Source organism: Lygodium microphyllum, chromosome 11, assembly GCF_053477565.2.
Source record: "Lygodium microphyllum isolate KBCC chromosome 11, Lygodium_microphyllum_v1.1.10, whole genome shotgun sequence".
Lineage (NCBI taxonomy): Eukaryota > Viridiplantae > Streptophyta > Polypodiopsida > Schizaeales > Lygodiaceae > Lygodium > Lygodium microphyllum.
In genome coordinates, this window is record NC_141145.1 from 35,989,034 (window position 1) to 36,005,464 (window position 16,431).

The 16,431-nt window shown below is 40.9% G+C and overlaps 1 protein-coding gene across 1 annotated transcript; it reads left to right on the top strand.

Moving 5' to 3' along the window:
- The first annotated feature begins 349 nt into the window (after window positions 1–349).
- On the top strand, window positions 350–1,563 carry LOC148028702 (uncharacterized). The gene is made up of 3 exons (XM_087688595.1): window positions 350–479; window positions 645–841; window positions 1,342–1,563. Exons 1-3 carry the CDS (start codon window positions 389–391, stop codon window positions 1,423–1,425), a joined length of 372 nt encoding a protein of 123 aa, XP_087544721.1. The 5' UTR covers window positions 350–388; the 3' UTR covers window positions 1,426–1,563.
- The last annotated feature ends 14,868 nt before the right edge of the window (window positions 1,564–16,431 follow it).

A 16,431-nucleotide genomic window follows, 5' to 3' on the forward strand; every position in this document is an offset into this window, starting at 1 on the left:
ATATATTTGAAAATGAGATAATATTGAATTTTTTCCATTTTGAGTGCTTTGAAAATTATACAATTGCCATGTAGGCTTGGGCCTACCAGCTCAAGTTTGGTCACATGCTTGTTTAATCGTGCAATAGGAGATAATATCGAAGTATAGATTTATTATAGGCATTTACAATTTTGTGTAATTTTCTTTAAAAAAAGAACTTGTGTAATTTTCTAGAAATACATTTTTTGGGTGTAAAAGAAGAACTCGTGTAATTTCCTAGAAATACATTTTTTTGGTGTAATTTACTGAAAATACCAAAAATTGAAAATTTCCTAGAAAGAAAAATTTTGGGTGCAATTTGCTAAAAAGACCAAAAAAAAAAGAAATTTTGTGTGAAACAAGCGCCTGTATGATCGAGTGGTGGTGGACCGAAGCTCGGTTAGGCTTGTTCTCTCTCTCATTTCTCAGACACTCCATCAACACAAGGTATCTTCTCTCAGGTAAAGAAGAAGAAGAAATGCGACTGTCTTAGATAAAATTGCATGCCTGTTTCTTCCTGCTGCGGCAATTCTCAGATAATCCGCATTGTGTTTTTTGCTCTGCTATTGAACCCCCCTAAATTTTCTCCGTTCATTTTTGTGCGTGCTTGGTTTCCTTCTGAGCAGTCCCAGCCATGCCGCCTGCCAAAGGTGATTCCGGAGCTAAGGATGGATTCATAGCCAAGGCTGCAGGCGTTGCTGTGCTGACCGGCATTGGGTGGAGCCTCTACAAGTCTGTGCTGTCCAAGCCCAACCGCGGCAGCGGGCAAGAATACGAAATTGCCAAAGGGGATACTCTTTTTGGAATCTCTCAGAAATATGGGGTACAGTCTTCACTGGCTGTGATTTTGGTGCAAATTGTCATATTTACTGCGACTTAATTATTCATAAACACCATTGGTGCAGGAATTTCTTGATCTGGCTCTCCCATCTGCATTTGCATCTCTACGACATTGATCACATTTAGCAAGCTATAGCTCTCAAATGTATTGTTTGAATGCATGCTTGAACTCTCAAATGAATTGTTTGAAGCCGCAATGATGCACATGTTTAGTCCTTGGTATTTTGCATTGTTCTCTTGCTTAGGGCCACCGTTGGTACACTATTATTCTGGGTATCTGCTTCCATTGTCTTGTGTATGTCTGACCTTGATTTGTGCATCTGTGTCCTCTAGCTTACATAGCTAAATTGAACATCCCATACGTGAATTTTTTGGCCAGATCCTCAAGATTTCAAAATTTTTATATCATACAAGTACACATTTTTGAATCTTTGCATGCCTTGATTCATCAAACACTTTGTCTACTTACATCTTAACGTGTAGGTGTCTGTGGAGTCCCTGAGGGCTGCAAATGGAATTCCTGGAGACGATATCTATGCTGGAGACAGGATTGTCATTCCAAAATGAAGCTTACAGCCTTTCTTTTTTCCAGATGTTGTATCTATGTTACTTTCCACATTGGATCGTGAGCATTGGGAACCTGAGGCTTCATAGTTTGTTTTTTGCTTCAATTTTAAGTGCATTAAATTTAGAAAATATTTGCTCTGGTGGTGCATCTGTGGTTTGACGCTCAGATAGATTTGCACATATATGCCGTACATGCAAATATAACATTGTGAAACATGGTTATCAGCAGCTGCTCGTGTTCCTTCATTGCCGCCATCCTACCAAGAGCACAATTGCAGATGTATGGATATCTACACTATGTCTGTATATGGGCATCCATATGCTATGGTTTTGGGGGGTGGGGGGAGGAAGGTGAACTGAAATGAAATGTGTATTATGTCTATACAAGGCCAAATTGACTTAGGAGACCAAAACTTTTGTGTATGATGAAGTACAATTGCCTATACAGTGGAAGAACTGAACAAGAAAAAGTACAAGTAAAGTGTAAGAAGAAAAGCTACCGATAAGGGGTGGGCAAAAGAGGGGGTGTGGTCATGGTTTCTTCAATATGCAATGGATCTTTTTAGAAGTGATATGTACGCAAGACCTTTGCTGATGTTTTAGCAATGATCTTTCAAAGCCGCCTAATTAGCACGGATTGTAGGGTACAACCCCCAACTTTGGTTGTTTGGCATGATTGATTTGTGTGGGATGTGTCATTGTGACTCGTCTCATAGGGGTCATGGAAATTGACAGGGATCAAGGAGTGGCCAATGACTTTGGATGACCCTTTGAATTAGTTAGTAGTCATGTGTCATTGTATTGATGATGTGCTTCTTTTGTCTAATGACATTTTCATGTTCGCGATTCTCGTGTAGGAAAAGGCTATTAATTTTGGTCTATGTAGTCCATCGCCCTAGAAAGTAAAACTATGCATTCCTTTGTTAGCAATCTCTATTCGCTATAGCTCCATGTCTTATCAAACGGTGGGAAGAGGGGTGAGTGCCACACTTCAGACCATGTGATAATTTGTGATCATGTACATCAATTATGTGATGAAGCCACCCTGTGTAGTTCAGAGAATATGGTCCTAGTGGAAAGCCATCTTCCCACCCAGCTACTGCGGTGTAATGTGAACCATGTTCTCAAGACATTAGTCTAGCGAAGTCCATCCTAATGACCTTGTTTCTTGGGATTCTATGGTGTAGTAGTAAAGGGCTTCACGGCAATCCACAAAACAACAATACATACTATGACCATGTGTTCTCACTTGCTCTATAATAGCTTCAAGTGTAAGAAGGCACCAAGGGTTGAGATCCATGCAACCTAGAGCTTTGTGACCATGTTCCTCTATCCATATTTTATAAGCTTACGCACCATTGTCAACAATCCCTTGGATCCAATGGCCGTAGGGGAGAGTGGGGTGTGCCTCAATGAGCCATGAATTAGAAGGCAGCTGTAGAATAGATCGTGGCAACATCTTGTGTACTCTCAATGGAGGTAAGTTGGTCTTGACACTAAAATCTATAGCAGGTCCTATTGACCAATCAGACATCCCCTTTGGTATATGGAAGAGGGCTAACTAGAGGCCACATTATTGGCAAGGTAATGCCGATACAAGTGATTTGTATTTTGAGGTGCCTTTTGACCCTCTCTTTGCCCAGTGGTGGGAGTAGAGGCTTTGAGAAAGAGGATTACCCATAGCCTCGTTATGACTCTCCTCATCTACACAGTAGAGTTTCTGCTGTTGCATATAATGCTCCCCCCCCAAACCAAACCACCATTCTGGGGGTGGGGAAGGGCGGTCTGCCAATTGGGTCTTTTTGTGCTATCCCAAGAGGCGAAAGGGAAAGAAAGAACACAATACAGATGAGAACTCAGATGTATGCTCGGGAAATAGAATCCATATACCAAGACATGAGACAATACAGAAGCAATGTGAGTCATCGGCTGTGGAGGCACTAGCACTTGCTTCCTCTCTCCAAGAATTGTGAGGTGATGAATGAATGTGGAGGAGGGAGTTTGACAATATATAGGCCAAATAAATGCCAAAAATATGACTGGTTGGCCAGCATTAACGCTGGCCGACTGGTTGCAAATAATGCCAAAACATAATAAATGCTGGCAAATAAAATGCCTAAAATATCTCTATGCCCAGCCTGCTGTACCACATGTACAGACTCAACCATGAATTGAATAATCTGCTAACACCCTCTCTCAAATCATGGGTGATCTAATACAATACAATATACAATGATAATGTCGCATCATAGTACACACAACAATTATCATCGTAGTAGAACCATGGATACCCAAGTAGTGGGTGCACAAGCCACCACCAAGGAGCCTCGGAGAGAACCTGATGTCGATGTCGATCGTACCAGCTCTTGAAGATAAAGAAGATCATAGCAGCTCTCAATGTTTGTCAACAATGCCCCTGATGTAGCATACGTGACCATCCTGTCACCAATGTTGCAGTGCATAAATGACCATGAATTCCCCTTCTTTGGCCAGACCGCCAAAGTGTCCCCTCATGTGAACTCCAGACGAAAGCCACTCGCTCTCTGTCAAATAACCAGCCCATCATGAACCTGGATGTCAATCCCAGCTCCAGGATTTATACCTGCCAGACTTTGGTCGATGCGTCAGGGATGTCCCTCTCTGGATCCTGTGCATCTATATAGAAATATAGATGAGGCGCGTCTGCCCCATCTCATCACCCTCTCACACTCCCTCTCTGGCACTGGAGAGTCGTGAGGGATGATCTCATCACCACCACTAGAAAGCAGCTGAGGTAGGGGCCACTAAGCCCTTCCCACGATCCGAAGAAGAGGATCCTTGTCGCACCTTGGACTTTGCCTTGGCCGGAGGATCAGAATCAAAATCAGAGGTAGGTAAGGACTCATCAGAGGAGTCCGCATCCCGCTTCGTCTTCTGCTCCTTTTTCTTCCTGGAAGCCTTTAACTCGTTGCAGTCCTTTCTTAAATGACCTTTCTTGCCACAGTGATAACACTGGGCCTTCGACTTCTTTGTCTTCAAACCCCTCTCTAAAGCTGCAAAAGCCTCATTGGAATCTCCATGTAGCGTATCATCAGCGGATATGCATGGAGGAGCCATCTGGAGAGGATGTAGAACAGAAGTCGAGAAAAGAAGGTATTTGGAGAGGGAACACAGCTAAACCACGAGCACATATTGCAAAAAGCAAGAGTTCACATATAGTATAACCCAAAATCTGATCTAAAGAAGCCAAAATCTGCTGCACAAAGTCAAAAAATTAGTTCAAAACTGCTAGAAACAGCAAAAACGGCTTGTTTTGCCAGTTGCCCAGCCCAAAATAGTGCTGAAAACAGCAAAACGCAGGCTGCACATTGCGTAAATAGGTGTAGGGTACTGTCGCCAGCAGCCTGATGATGAAAACACAGGTAGCAGGTGATGGCAAATCTGCAGAAAATGCAGGTCAAATAGGTTGCCTGTATGGAGCAGCCGCCGCCTGATCAGCAAGGGTGAAAACAGTCCTGAAATCAGCAAGAAAGCGCAGCAGGAGCACAAATCCTGAAATCTGATACCATGTCAGAAGTGGTGCAGTAATGGAAGTGTAAACTTAAGCTGTAATAAACTGCTGAAACACAAGACAAAAGAGAAAGGGAAAGAAAGAACATAATACAGATGAGAACTCAGATGTATGCTCGGAAAATGGAATCCATATACCAAGACATGAGACAGTACAGAAGCAATGTGAGTCACTGGCTGTGGAGGCACTGGCACCTGCTCCCTCTCTCCAAGAACTGTCAGGTGATGAATGAATGTGGAGGACCCGCCTGACAATATATAGGCCAAATAAATGCCAAAAATATGACTGGTCGGCCAGCATTAATGCTGGCCGACTGGCTGCAAATAATGCCAAAACACAATAAATGCTGGAAAATAAAATGCCTAAAATATCTCTGTGCCCAGCCTGTTGTACCACATGTACAAACTCAACCATGAACTGACTAATCCGCTAACAATCAGATGGCTAGAATCTTCGATTTTGGTGCTGTTTCTGCTGTGTTTACTGGCTGCTACAGGTCTGCAATTGATGTGTTTAGTGCTGTCTGATCATTGTGTTTTACTGTCCCGGTCATTTGTCTCACAAAGTGCAGCCTGTCCTTGACTTGGGCAAATTAAATCTGAGCTGGATGACCTGTCTTCTTGCTCCAGAGTGCTGGTTTCTCTGCGTACTGCTCCGTTTGACTGTGGTAACCTGCATTTTCTGCTGATCTGATCATTTTCAGAGTTGTGTTTTGATCTTCGGGTTTAGAGACACTTCACTGTTGTGCTAGTCTAGTATCTATGCTTTTTGACCTCTTGTGTGTGGATCGTCGAACTCTTGTGCTTTTCAGATTGATTGACCGTATACATATATATCTGTTATCATCTTGCATATCACCATTTCTATTATGCTAGTTGCATCTAATGGGTTTATGATTCTCTCCCCAAGATCGAACCTTGTTTCTTTAAGGTTTAGTCTTCAAGTTGAGAGTGTGCTTGGATAGTATTTTCTACTATTTGAAGTTCTTCACCTTTTGCTTGGACTATGTTATAAGCTTCGTGGTTCCAATATGCATCTTTGGTGCTTCTAGAAACTTCCTCAGAGGATTATGCTTTTTGGCGTGCTTGGTCATCGAGGTTCCTTGGTGAATACTCTCTAGTGAGATGTCATGTTCTTTCAGTAATGATAATAGAGACAAATCAACAGTGGTGATCGATATAGAGAGGGTCACCGCTTTCTTTGGTGGCATTGTCGATTCTATTTGGCTGGTGGACAGGTGGCTTCTACATTGAGCTTTTACACCTTGGTTTGACTTGGATGGTAACTCCTTGTTGAAGTGTTCCGCCATGGAATTTTTCCTAGCTAGGTTTGTTTGTGACATGCAACGAGATTATACTGTTTCTACCTTCTGTGGTGAGTGTTTGAGAATGATCGATATAGACGTAGGTGCTTTCTTCGAGGATGTGATGTTGGAGTATCCATGGTGCATTTTTTGTCATTGTTGTATGTGCTATGATGTTACAAGTTTTTTTAATAGACTCATTGCCATGGTATGGGATGTTGCAGCGTTTTCTAGGGGCGTGTACGCTACCATCATTATCTTTATATATACTATACACCCATGATTTGTGAGAGGGTGTTTGTAGTATACATTTTATGGGTGTTGGGATGTTTTAATAGGGATTAGTTGCGCACCACTTAGGGTAGCTAGGGTAGCACATTGTGGTCCTGGGCAATTTCATTTGTTGGCCCATCTATCCACTATAGGGTGCTTGTATGTTGGCCAAACCATTTGTCTTAGGTAGCTTATTGTGCCCTATATATTTGCACTCCTCCACTCTCAACATTGTCTGTCATCATCTCTGACTTCTCTGATTTCTTTTATTGGTCAGTGTATTCTTTGTTCATGAGTTTATGTTTTTTGCTTCCGCTTCCATCATGCACTCTGATATAATATTAGACGTCTAGTTTATGCTAGATCTCGGTGCCGATGGTCTGGATTTTACAGTTATCAGGCTGCCTAATTGCTGCATTTGAGGATTTCGGTGACTGCTGCTATTTTGGCTTTCTCTTGTCAAAGGGTGGCTTGTTTTGAGGCTATGGACTGGATCATGCCATTTTGGCTATTTTGTCTTGCTCTTGTCAAAGGGTGGCTTGTCTCGAAGCTGTGGACTGGATCATGCCATATCCTTTGATGCATATGGCCTTGTCCCTGCCATTTTGGCTGTTTTGGGCTGTTGTTTTAACCAACTGTGTTTCCTCTTTTCTCACTATTCCACTCTCTTACTGTTCCCCCTGCGCTTTTGTCCTCCAGAGAGGGTTCTTCCATGCTGCTTTAGTGTTCCTACACTACATTCATTGTTGCACGCATTCTGATTGGTACATGTGCATTGTGGTGATTCTTTGAACTGTGAATCATGAACTGTTGAAATTTGTGTTGTTTCTTGGGCTCTTGATCGCTTGGTGGCTCGACATATCTCTTTATTTATTAATTTCTATCTTGAATTATCTTTTTATGGTAGAGGGCAGGAGTGATGATAACAATAACTAGAACCAAATACAGGTGTGGGCAGCCTTCAGATGGTCATGGCAGCAGCTTGTAATGATGGGCAGATTGGAGAGACTGGGATGCAAGTGATCTAGTGCACTCAGTACTATCTATTTATAGAGATGGAACCAACCAAATTTTGTGGGTTTGCTTATGGGACAGTGAAGCACATCGAATGCAGTTGAGTTTTGGGGATGTTTAATCAGCTAATGAAGGTTTAATGTGTAATGCACCTTTTTAAGCTTAACATGGCCAGATGAAGCAGGTTGCCACATACCAAACACAAAACCATATGGTTTGGCATCTGGGCCAAAAAGTGGCTGGGCTTCTTTGTGATTTAGCAAGGCTTGGTTCTAACATGGTGAGTCTTTTTTGGGTCATATGGCTTAACAGGGCTTAGATGAAGTGGGTTGCCACATACCAAACACAAAACCACATGGTTTGGCATCCGGGCCAAAAAGTGGCTGGGCTTCTTTGTGATTTAGCAAGGAGTGGTTCTAACATGGTGAGTCTTTTTTGGGTCATATGGCGTGTAGGAGTGGGCAAGGGATGCATGTTTTGGTTTCTCTCATGGGGTGGTTACTTGCATAAGTTGTAGGTACATATTTGTGCTTTGACCCATTTGTGGGATAATTGATGCATTCGCATCCTATTGCAGCTATGTTGGATGTGAGATCCATTCTCTCAGATATAAAGAGAGGCTGCTCTCTTCTTGCTTCCTCCTTGCTATGGCGATGGCTGTTGAATTTGTTTGGCCTGCATAAAAGATTTAGTTCCAGTGGTGTCATTTGTGTTTACAAGTTCATTGTCTTGTTTGATCATTATGTTCATGGATCTTCCGTTTTCAGTCCTGCATTGTGTCATTCAGACATGGTACCAAATATCTAGATTCTGCTTGTGTAATGATCTCAGCTTTTTTTATGGTCTATCAGGCATTTTGGTGTATGTGCATGATTGCTTTGTGTTCTTTTTGTTCACACTTGCATCTTTTGGTTGCTGCAATCCTGTAAACCTGAAGGCTGGTGGTGGCTGGCAACTATCCAAATCTGCATTTTAGGAAGCTTTTGAGCCACATGCTTGGTGCGCATGTGACATGTAGGCATTGAGCTTGAATTGTAGTGCACAGTTGGCCGCAGTGTTGTTTGCTGTTATTGTAGTCCATGGGACTTCTTCTCTGTGGTTTTTCAGCCACATGCTCAGTATCCTACATGTAGGTATTCAGATCAAAACTTAGCATGCAGTTCGCCATAGTTTTGTACTGGCATTGCAGTCCATGGGACTTCTTCATGGACCGTGTTGTACATGGTTGTTCTTCATCCTTGCATTCCTGATTGACTGCATACGTGGCTTTGCTGTTTATGCTTTCACATGTTTGTTGCATTTGCTTCTGCCACCATTTTTGTTAGAAATCTGTATGGGACTCTATAACTTGCCTTTTGGATTTCTCTAATGAGGCACTCATAAATAGTCTTCTCAACTCTCATTCATGCTGACTCTCTCGAGCCTTCCCACTTCTAGTCTTTATAACAGCGCCCTATTTGGCACTTCACACATGTGCTGCTATATACATTGTTCACTTGCTCTTGGTTGGAGCTTGCAGCTTCACTCTCATGTCCAGCTTGTTGTGAGTGCTCTTGGTGGCTCACTTTAGGGTAATTCTTGTGTGATCTTCATCATTATTGAGTTGCTTTCCATATGTTTTCATTGCTCTTGTTTATGCTTACATTGTCTTGTCACTAACTGTGTGTGTGTGTGATCTTACGATGTAAACATACACACTCTCTCTTTCAGCCTCTCTTGAGCCCACCACACTTCCAACACATTTCACAGGTCCACCAGTATGCTGCTTGCATTTTCTGTTCCACGACACTTCCTATTTTCTCTTGGCTTGTGTTACAAGTCTACTTCTTCTTGACCCATGTGGCTATTGAGTTTTAAGCTCTTTTTATATGCCTTCAAAGGTTCTAAGATTATTTAAATTATGTAGTTCTTGTGCACATGCATTTGGTCATTTGTAGCTCAGATTTCATTTTTCTTCAGCCATCTCTCCTCCTTGGCAAAGGATCTCCACATCAGGTAACACAGTTCCTTTTCTATTCCACTTTTATTTTGTGTTCACTTACCACAGCTCCTTTACGTTCTCATCTAAGACTCAGCTCAAGGATCATAATTATATATGCATTGAAAGTTGGTGACTAAGTCTTGGTAAGACTTGTGGAGGGGATTAGGAGACAAAGCCATGTCTTTCTAAAGCTGCCTGTGAGAAGTTAACCTTGACACATGCAGATCTTTAGATGGAGTTGATTTTGCATTGGCAGTAGCAATACCTGAGATCTCTCCGGCTATTTCTATTAGAGCTGTTCATTTTCAAGGCCAACATTTCTTCCTCAAAGAGTCTAGAAAGGGCATGTGTTCTCTCTAGACTCTTGAATGCACATTCACCAACGAATAACTATGTTCATTGGTTCTCTTCAAGTTCTATTCTACTTGAAAAATAGTCCGTTAGCACTTTGTCCTCTTTACTTGAAAGGAATCCTTTCTAGACTCAAAGATTGTCGGCTGTTTCCAGTTCACATAGGTGAGTTTGAGAAGATCTAGTTGTACCTTACTGGTTATTGGCTAATTCTTAGTCAGTTTATAGGTGAGTTTGGGGTTTGTTGCAGTCCTTGTGTTCAGGAAGAGATTGGTTGCGCCAATGTAGCTGTTTGTGAGCTCAGCTGGTGAAAGGCCAATGTAGCTGGTTGAGTTCGGCTGGTGTAAGGCCAATCTTACATCTCTTCTTGAATTTGTGGTAATTGTTTAGTGAGTTGGCTGGTTAAAGGCCAAAGCTTGCATCATTGGTGGACATTGATTGGCTCTTGGTTGTTTTGTTTGAGGGCGTCCTCTTAGAGGATGAAAAAAATCTTGAAAGTACATCTGATGCTAATGTATGATAGAAAAAAATTATATTATGTATTGGACTTTTCCCTCACCCACTCAAAGTAGGAGCAATGCAAATTAAAGTCTTCATAGAGAGAGGGTGCCATTACGTAATATGGAGGGAGTGAGGGTAGAGAGGATGGAGACCTTGAGAGTAGAGAGGATGGAGAGCTTGATTCTTGAGGGTAAAGTAAGAGAGGGTAGAGAAGTGTAGAAAGGGTAGAGATAGAGAGCATAGAGAGGGTAGAGAAGAGAGTAGAGAGCTTGAGGGTGAAGAGAGGTTGGGAGTTGAGAGCTTGTATGAGAGAGACAGAGAGAGTGTGAAATTTGGGGGGAGGTGAAATGGGCCTTTCTTCCTAGGGTGACTCCTATACCCTAATTTTTTATGTAAATTAGGATTTAGGAGAAAAATTCTTCAATTGCACCCTCTTGGGACTGAATTTGGTCAAGATCTCTCGATGGAAGTTGTGAATTGGCTGAGAGAATGGAGAGGAAGTTGAAGAGAGACAAATTTTAGAGTTTCATAGCCAAAATTGGTTGAAGTTTAATGTTGTCTCTTGCTGCGAATGGCTGATTGACTACAATGCACCATCAATAAGAGCCCCACATGTAGTCACTTGCTAGACAACCCGGGTACCAAGAGTAGTAAGGCCATAAACTGAGAGGAGTGCAAAGCCCAAGTCTAGAACATTTAGGAATTCCGAAATGGAGCTCAAGGAATGGTTTGGCAATAATGGCAAATTCCAATGCTACTAATAGGCACCAAACGATTGCCACCAATAGCGACAAGATCCTTAGATGGTTGAAGATCTTGTAGCAAATCTCCTCATGGAGTCATGTGACTCAAAGCACCACTATCAATAAGTCAAGGGCTCTTTGAAGACAAGGTATCCATTAAAGAATGCTCCTCTAACACATGGATATAAAGAAACATTGACTCGTGTGTAAAAGCTGGTGAAGAGATAAAGCAAGGCTTAGATGATTTAGCTCCATCCTTAGCTCTTAGATGAAGGTGAGGGCACTTCTTACTTCTTCTAACATTTCTCTTTGGGATGTGTCCCCTTCCCCTAGTGGGGGCATCTAGGCTTCTCTAAATCTGTGTCAGAGCCTGAAGAATGCTCTTGTTTCTCTTTCTTGGGCTTCGCCATTAGTTTCATATTCTTCTTATTTTTCCTCCTATACTTGTAAATGCTTTCATGTAGCTAGATCCACCGGCCATCTATTTCAAACGCTTGTCATGATCTAAGATAAGTGGGGCAAGCTCCTCCCATAGAAGAGTCTCTTGGGTCCTTGATGTAAGGAGACTGGTATAGAAGACATTGGACTTTAGACACGGTAGTTGAGTCGAGAATCATTGCCATATTCTCTAAAGCTAGTTCTCCTGAGGGATAGAAGCTCATTCCTCATGTCCTCTAGTTTGTTGTTGTGATTCTTCATGGAAGGAGAGTCATCAACATTGAGTATTCGAAGTTTCTTCTTAAAAGTAATCCAATGGGCAAATGTCCTCTGGTGGTACAAAGAAGCAAACTTTGTCCACACTTTTTTTGCTTGTCGCGACCTATGCATGTGCACTAGGACAGAATCATGTAAGCTCATAAATATGAAAGATCGAACTCTAGAATTAAGTTGATCCCATAAGGTTGCACAATCCCTTGTCGATCCCACATGGGGATCCTCCACGGAATGGGAATAGGGTGGGCAATAAACTCCCAAAGATCAAAGGTGTTAAGAATACATTCCACCTTACAGGACTAGAGCAAATAATTTGATTCGTCCAAATGGCCTTCTTCGGGAAGGAAGAAAGAACCGACAATGTCATTTTAGGCATCCTAGGGCTAGAAGGATAGGCCTTGTGGGAGACATGAAGAGAGGGGGGAGGAGATGGTTGCTCTGACCCGTGTGACTTGGCAAGAGAGGGTTCCCATTCAAAATGGGATTGGGATCTCGGATCTTCGCGATGATTATGCTGCCTCTCAGATATGAGTCATTAAAGCTTGGGAATGGGTGATAAGACATCTTTGTACAACCTGTAAACACACAAAAGTAGTTGTGTTTTGCTATAGGAGAGCTTGAACAAAGGGAAAATCAGCAACAGGTGCAAAAGATGAGTTGTGGATGTTCCACTTTGTCAAATGTCACCTATGAAACACAAATTTTGTGTTTATAGTAGCAAAAAACAAGCTGAAATTTGAGTTTTCAACAATAGTGTGGTCTTCTCTTTGATTGGAAACTCTGTCACGTAGACAATGATACCATGTAAGAGCATGCAAGAGAATCATGAACATGGAGAGAAAATGAGAGAAGAGAAAGCAAAAAGAGGGAAAAAATTACACTGAACAAAGAAAAAAGTTGAATACAATGAGGTCTGATCACTCTCTTCTTGCAGCCAAAGGTATTAGTGGGGCACTGAATTAGTATGAATAATGATGACATCACCCTTGACGGTGATAGGGACGGAGATGGAGTGTGTAGTTAGTAGCACTTCTTGGAGATGGAGAAGAATGCAACAATATGAATGAATGTACTTGCCAAAAGAAGAATGAATTTGCTCCACACTAGCGATTGATATAAATAGTAAAAAATGGTTGAAATTGGTCAACTAACTGCTTCATAATAAAATAATGTAGTCAGTCTGGTTAGAACTGGCCGACTAGCATACACATGGGACAAAAATGTTGATGTGGTAGTTGTTGTGGCAAATGTAGCCATTTGGAGGAGGTTGGGGCTGATGTGCAATGTGAACACACCTAAACCAATTGAGAGAAGAAATGCATGCTCTAGAATGAGTTGCCTCCTTTGTTAAAACACATGATAGACATGTTAGGGCTCCTAGTGTCCCAGTCTAACTCAGATTGAGGTTCACAGGCATGAGATGAATGTGCATGACAAACATGACTATTAACAACTTTTGCTAATGAACATTTGTAGTCATGTTTTTCCATGAGATCCATGTCCTTTTGACACAAGTTTATGATTCGTGATCATTGAGAAGCATTCATGCCTCTTTGGTTCCTCCTTATCCTCAAGCTTTGTGTTGTCTTAGGATCTTGGGAGAGGCTAAATCTACCTCTTTATTTTCCTCTTCTCCTAAAGGTTTGTGTTGTCTTGGGAGATGCCAAATTTATATTGTTGTTGCATGTAACTACATCGTGACTCTTCATTCATGGGGTTTAATATGCCTTGTAGCATGGTCTACTTCTAAAAAGAAGTATTCAGTTCTCTCTTGATTTTGCTAGTAGAAGTTCCTTGAGTAGTTACTGGTGTGGGTTTATGACTTGCAATGGTTATCCATGAAAGCATAATTGTTGAAAGCTTGTTAACATCTTGTTTCTATATGTTCGTATAAGTCTATCTCATGATCTTCCCTCTTTGCTCATAGTCATTGATTATTGAAAATTTGAGATTGCCTATGTAGCGTTGTGGTCTATATTAGATTTCTTATGGTTGTCACCTTTTATTGCTTTGGTGTTGGGTTGAGCTTAAGAGTGTGATGTTCTATCCTTGTTTTTTTTGGTTCCCCAAAATGTTAATGAATGTTTATGATTGTGATTATAATCATGACAACGATCATGAGCTCATCCATCACAAGCTCCACGTCCACAATAGAATCCTTTCTGAGGCTTGATGGCAAAAACTTGGGCATTAGCTTTTGGTCTTCTTAGGAGACATCTTTTGAGTTAAACATTGGTTATTTAAATAAAAAATTATTTTTCTTGCTAGTGATCTTTCGATTGACAATTCTTTAAACATCATTGCTCTTACCTTATGTTGATCTATATTGGCTCTTCCTTTGCTACAAAGGGCAGTTTGAGAAAGATTGCAATTTAAATTGTGTTAATAAGAGGCCATGACTTTGTTACATGGCTTAGTTGAGAAAATCAATAGTCAAAAGGAGTCCAATTAGATCATATCAAAACTATAGGCCACCAAAAGAACAAAACCAAACTAAATGGAGTGAATATTTTTTAAAAGAAATGTGTATTGTGCATGCTTTATATTAAGCATTTTATGTGCCATGCATAGGTAGTGCAAAGGAAAAGCCTAGTTGTATCAAAACCAATCAAAATAACATATATTTTGATTAACGATTCTCATTATTGCTCTTCTTGCTAGAATTTGCCTAACAAACACTTTGAATCAAAAGTAAAGTCACATGTTGCTTAACCTTTCAACTAAATATAGATGAGATATGCTTGAATGACATATAATGAAATATGGCAAGTTTGTATATTTGGATTTGACATATTGAACCACTTGATAGCATCATTCTTTTAATATAAGTTGGACAATTATTTGCTAATGTAATCTTCTAGGTAGTTATAGGCAAGTGCAAGCACTTGCAAGACAGTTCAAGCTTGAATCTCATTCCCTAGCAAGTTTTTTTCCAACCCACCAATATAACTTGTAAGATAGACAACCATGTATCCTCAAGTAGGACACGAATAAACTAACAGTCAGCAAGTTGCCTAGTTTGGTGGTTTGTTATAGATTAAATTACTTTAGCTTCAATCAAAGTAATTTAATCTATGACAAAGTTCTTGACAAAGTTCTTTAAATCAAATTAAATGTGCAAGCATAAATTGGGGTCCATGGCAAGATAAGAACATTGGTCTAAATAATCTAAGAAATGCATCTTGAAGCAACTTATGGCAAAAGATAAATTAGAATTCAAAATGTTTGACATGAAGACAATTTATTTAAGTGTATTTCAAAGACTTATGGTTACATTGTCAGCATTGCAAATTGGTTGATTGTTAAAGGGTGGTACTATATACAAATAGGTTTGGAATGCATCAAGGTTTTTTATCAAAATGATATGTAGGAATGCTATGTCAAGCTTTAGAAAGCATGTATTCTTGCTCTTATTACGTCCTTGAACAGGAACTTTCCATCAAAGTTCAATACCCTTTATAAAGTAGGTGAACCACATCTCAATAAAGGGTGAAGGGTGCTTCTCAAAACAAAATGCTACAATCAATTTGTTAGCTCAATGAAATTGGAGATGTCCAAGTTGTTTTACCATTTTTCTTGGTGTGCATGTCTCATTGGGACTTTTGATCATTTGAGTCATTGACTCAAGGATTTGGAACTTTTTGAAAGTAAATGACTAAGGGTGTGAGGAATGTTTAGTCACAAGGTCCTTATGTGTCTTGCTCCACTTTAACAAATGGAAAATCTAAACTTAGCATAATGATGAGCAAATACACTTAGAAAATTGAAAATCTAACCCTCCTTGATTATTTCCCAATGAAGGACATGATCTCAAGGACATTAGTTAGGTAAGCTCTTATCCTTGTTCTAGTTAGGCCATTGATTTTGAAGCTTTAAAGAACTTTGGATGCACTTATACAAGAGTATTATGAATAGAGCACATTCTTCACTATCCAATTTTGACCATGTAAATGTTAGCAGTCATGTTTGTCATGCCTTGTCATCTCCTGCCTGTGAGCCTCAGTCTGAGTCAGACGAGGACATTAGGAGCTCTGACTTGTCTATCACTTGTTTTGACGGAGGAGGTAGCTCATTCTAGAGCACTCAGATGTGCATTTCCCGGGGCAGTTTCTGCATTCTTCAGCCTGCCTCACCTGCCGGACATTGTCCACCCTTTCCAGGATTTTTCTGAGCATTCCTGGCATTTTTACCAGCATTAAATGCTGGTCAGATCAGCATTAAATGCTGGTCGGACATATTTATGGCCTCAAATTTCAGGTCGGCCAGTTTGTGGGTTTTTTGGCTATTTATAGCCATTTCCCACTTGCCAGTCAGTTGTATTATCATCTTCCCTCCTTCTTTGGTAGGTGCACACTTCGACTCCGTCATCTTCCTCCGTCTTCGGTGCTGCCGTCATCATCAGCATGATCTGGTGCCCTCACTGATGCTTCGGGCTACGTGCAGGGGCTGATCAGTCCCCAGTTTTGTATTCAGCATTCATTACAGTCAGTGCAGATTTTCTTCCTTCATTTTCTGCTCTCTCTCTTCTCCTCTATGTTCGTGTTCTTCCGTTGCGCGCTCTCACATGGTATCATCG

What these genes read in the sequence shown, in the direction of transcription:
- LOC148028702 (XM_087688595.1), top strand. Translation starts at nt 389, where the DNA reads ATGATCGAGTGGTGGTGGACCGAAGCTCGGTTAGGCTTGTTCTCTCTC. An exon ending in CACAAGGTATCTTCTCTCAG is followed by an intron (nt 480 to 644) that starts GTAAAGAAGAAG and finishes CCTTCTGAGCAG; the next exon opens with TCCCAGCCATGCCGCCTGCC. An exon ending in GAATCTCTCAGAAATATGGG is followed by an intron (nt 842 to 1,341) that starts GTACAGTCTTCA and finishes CTTAACGTGTAG; the next exon opens with GTGTCTGTGGAGTCCCTGAG.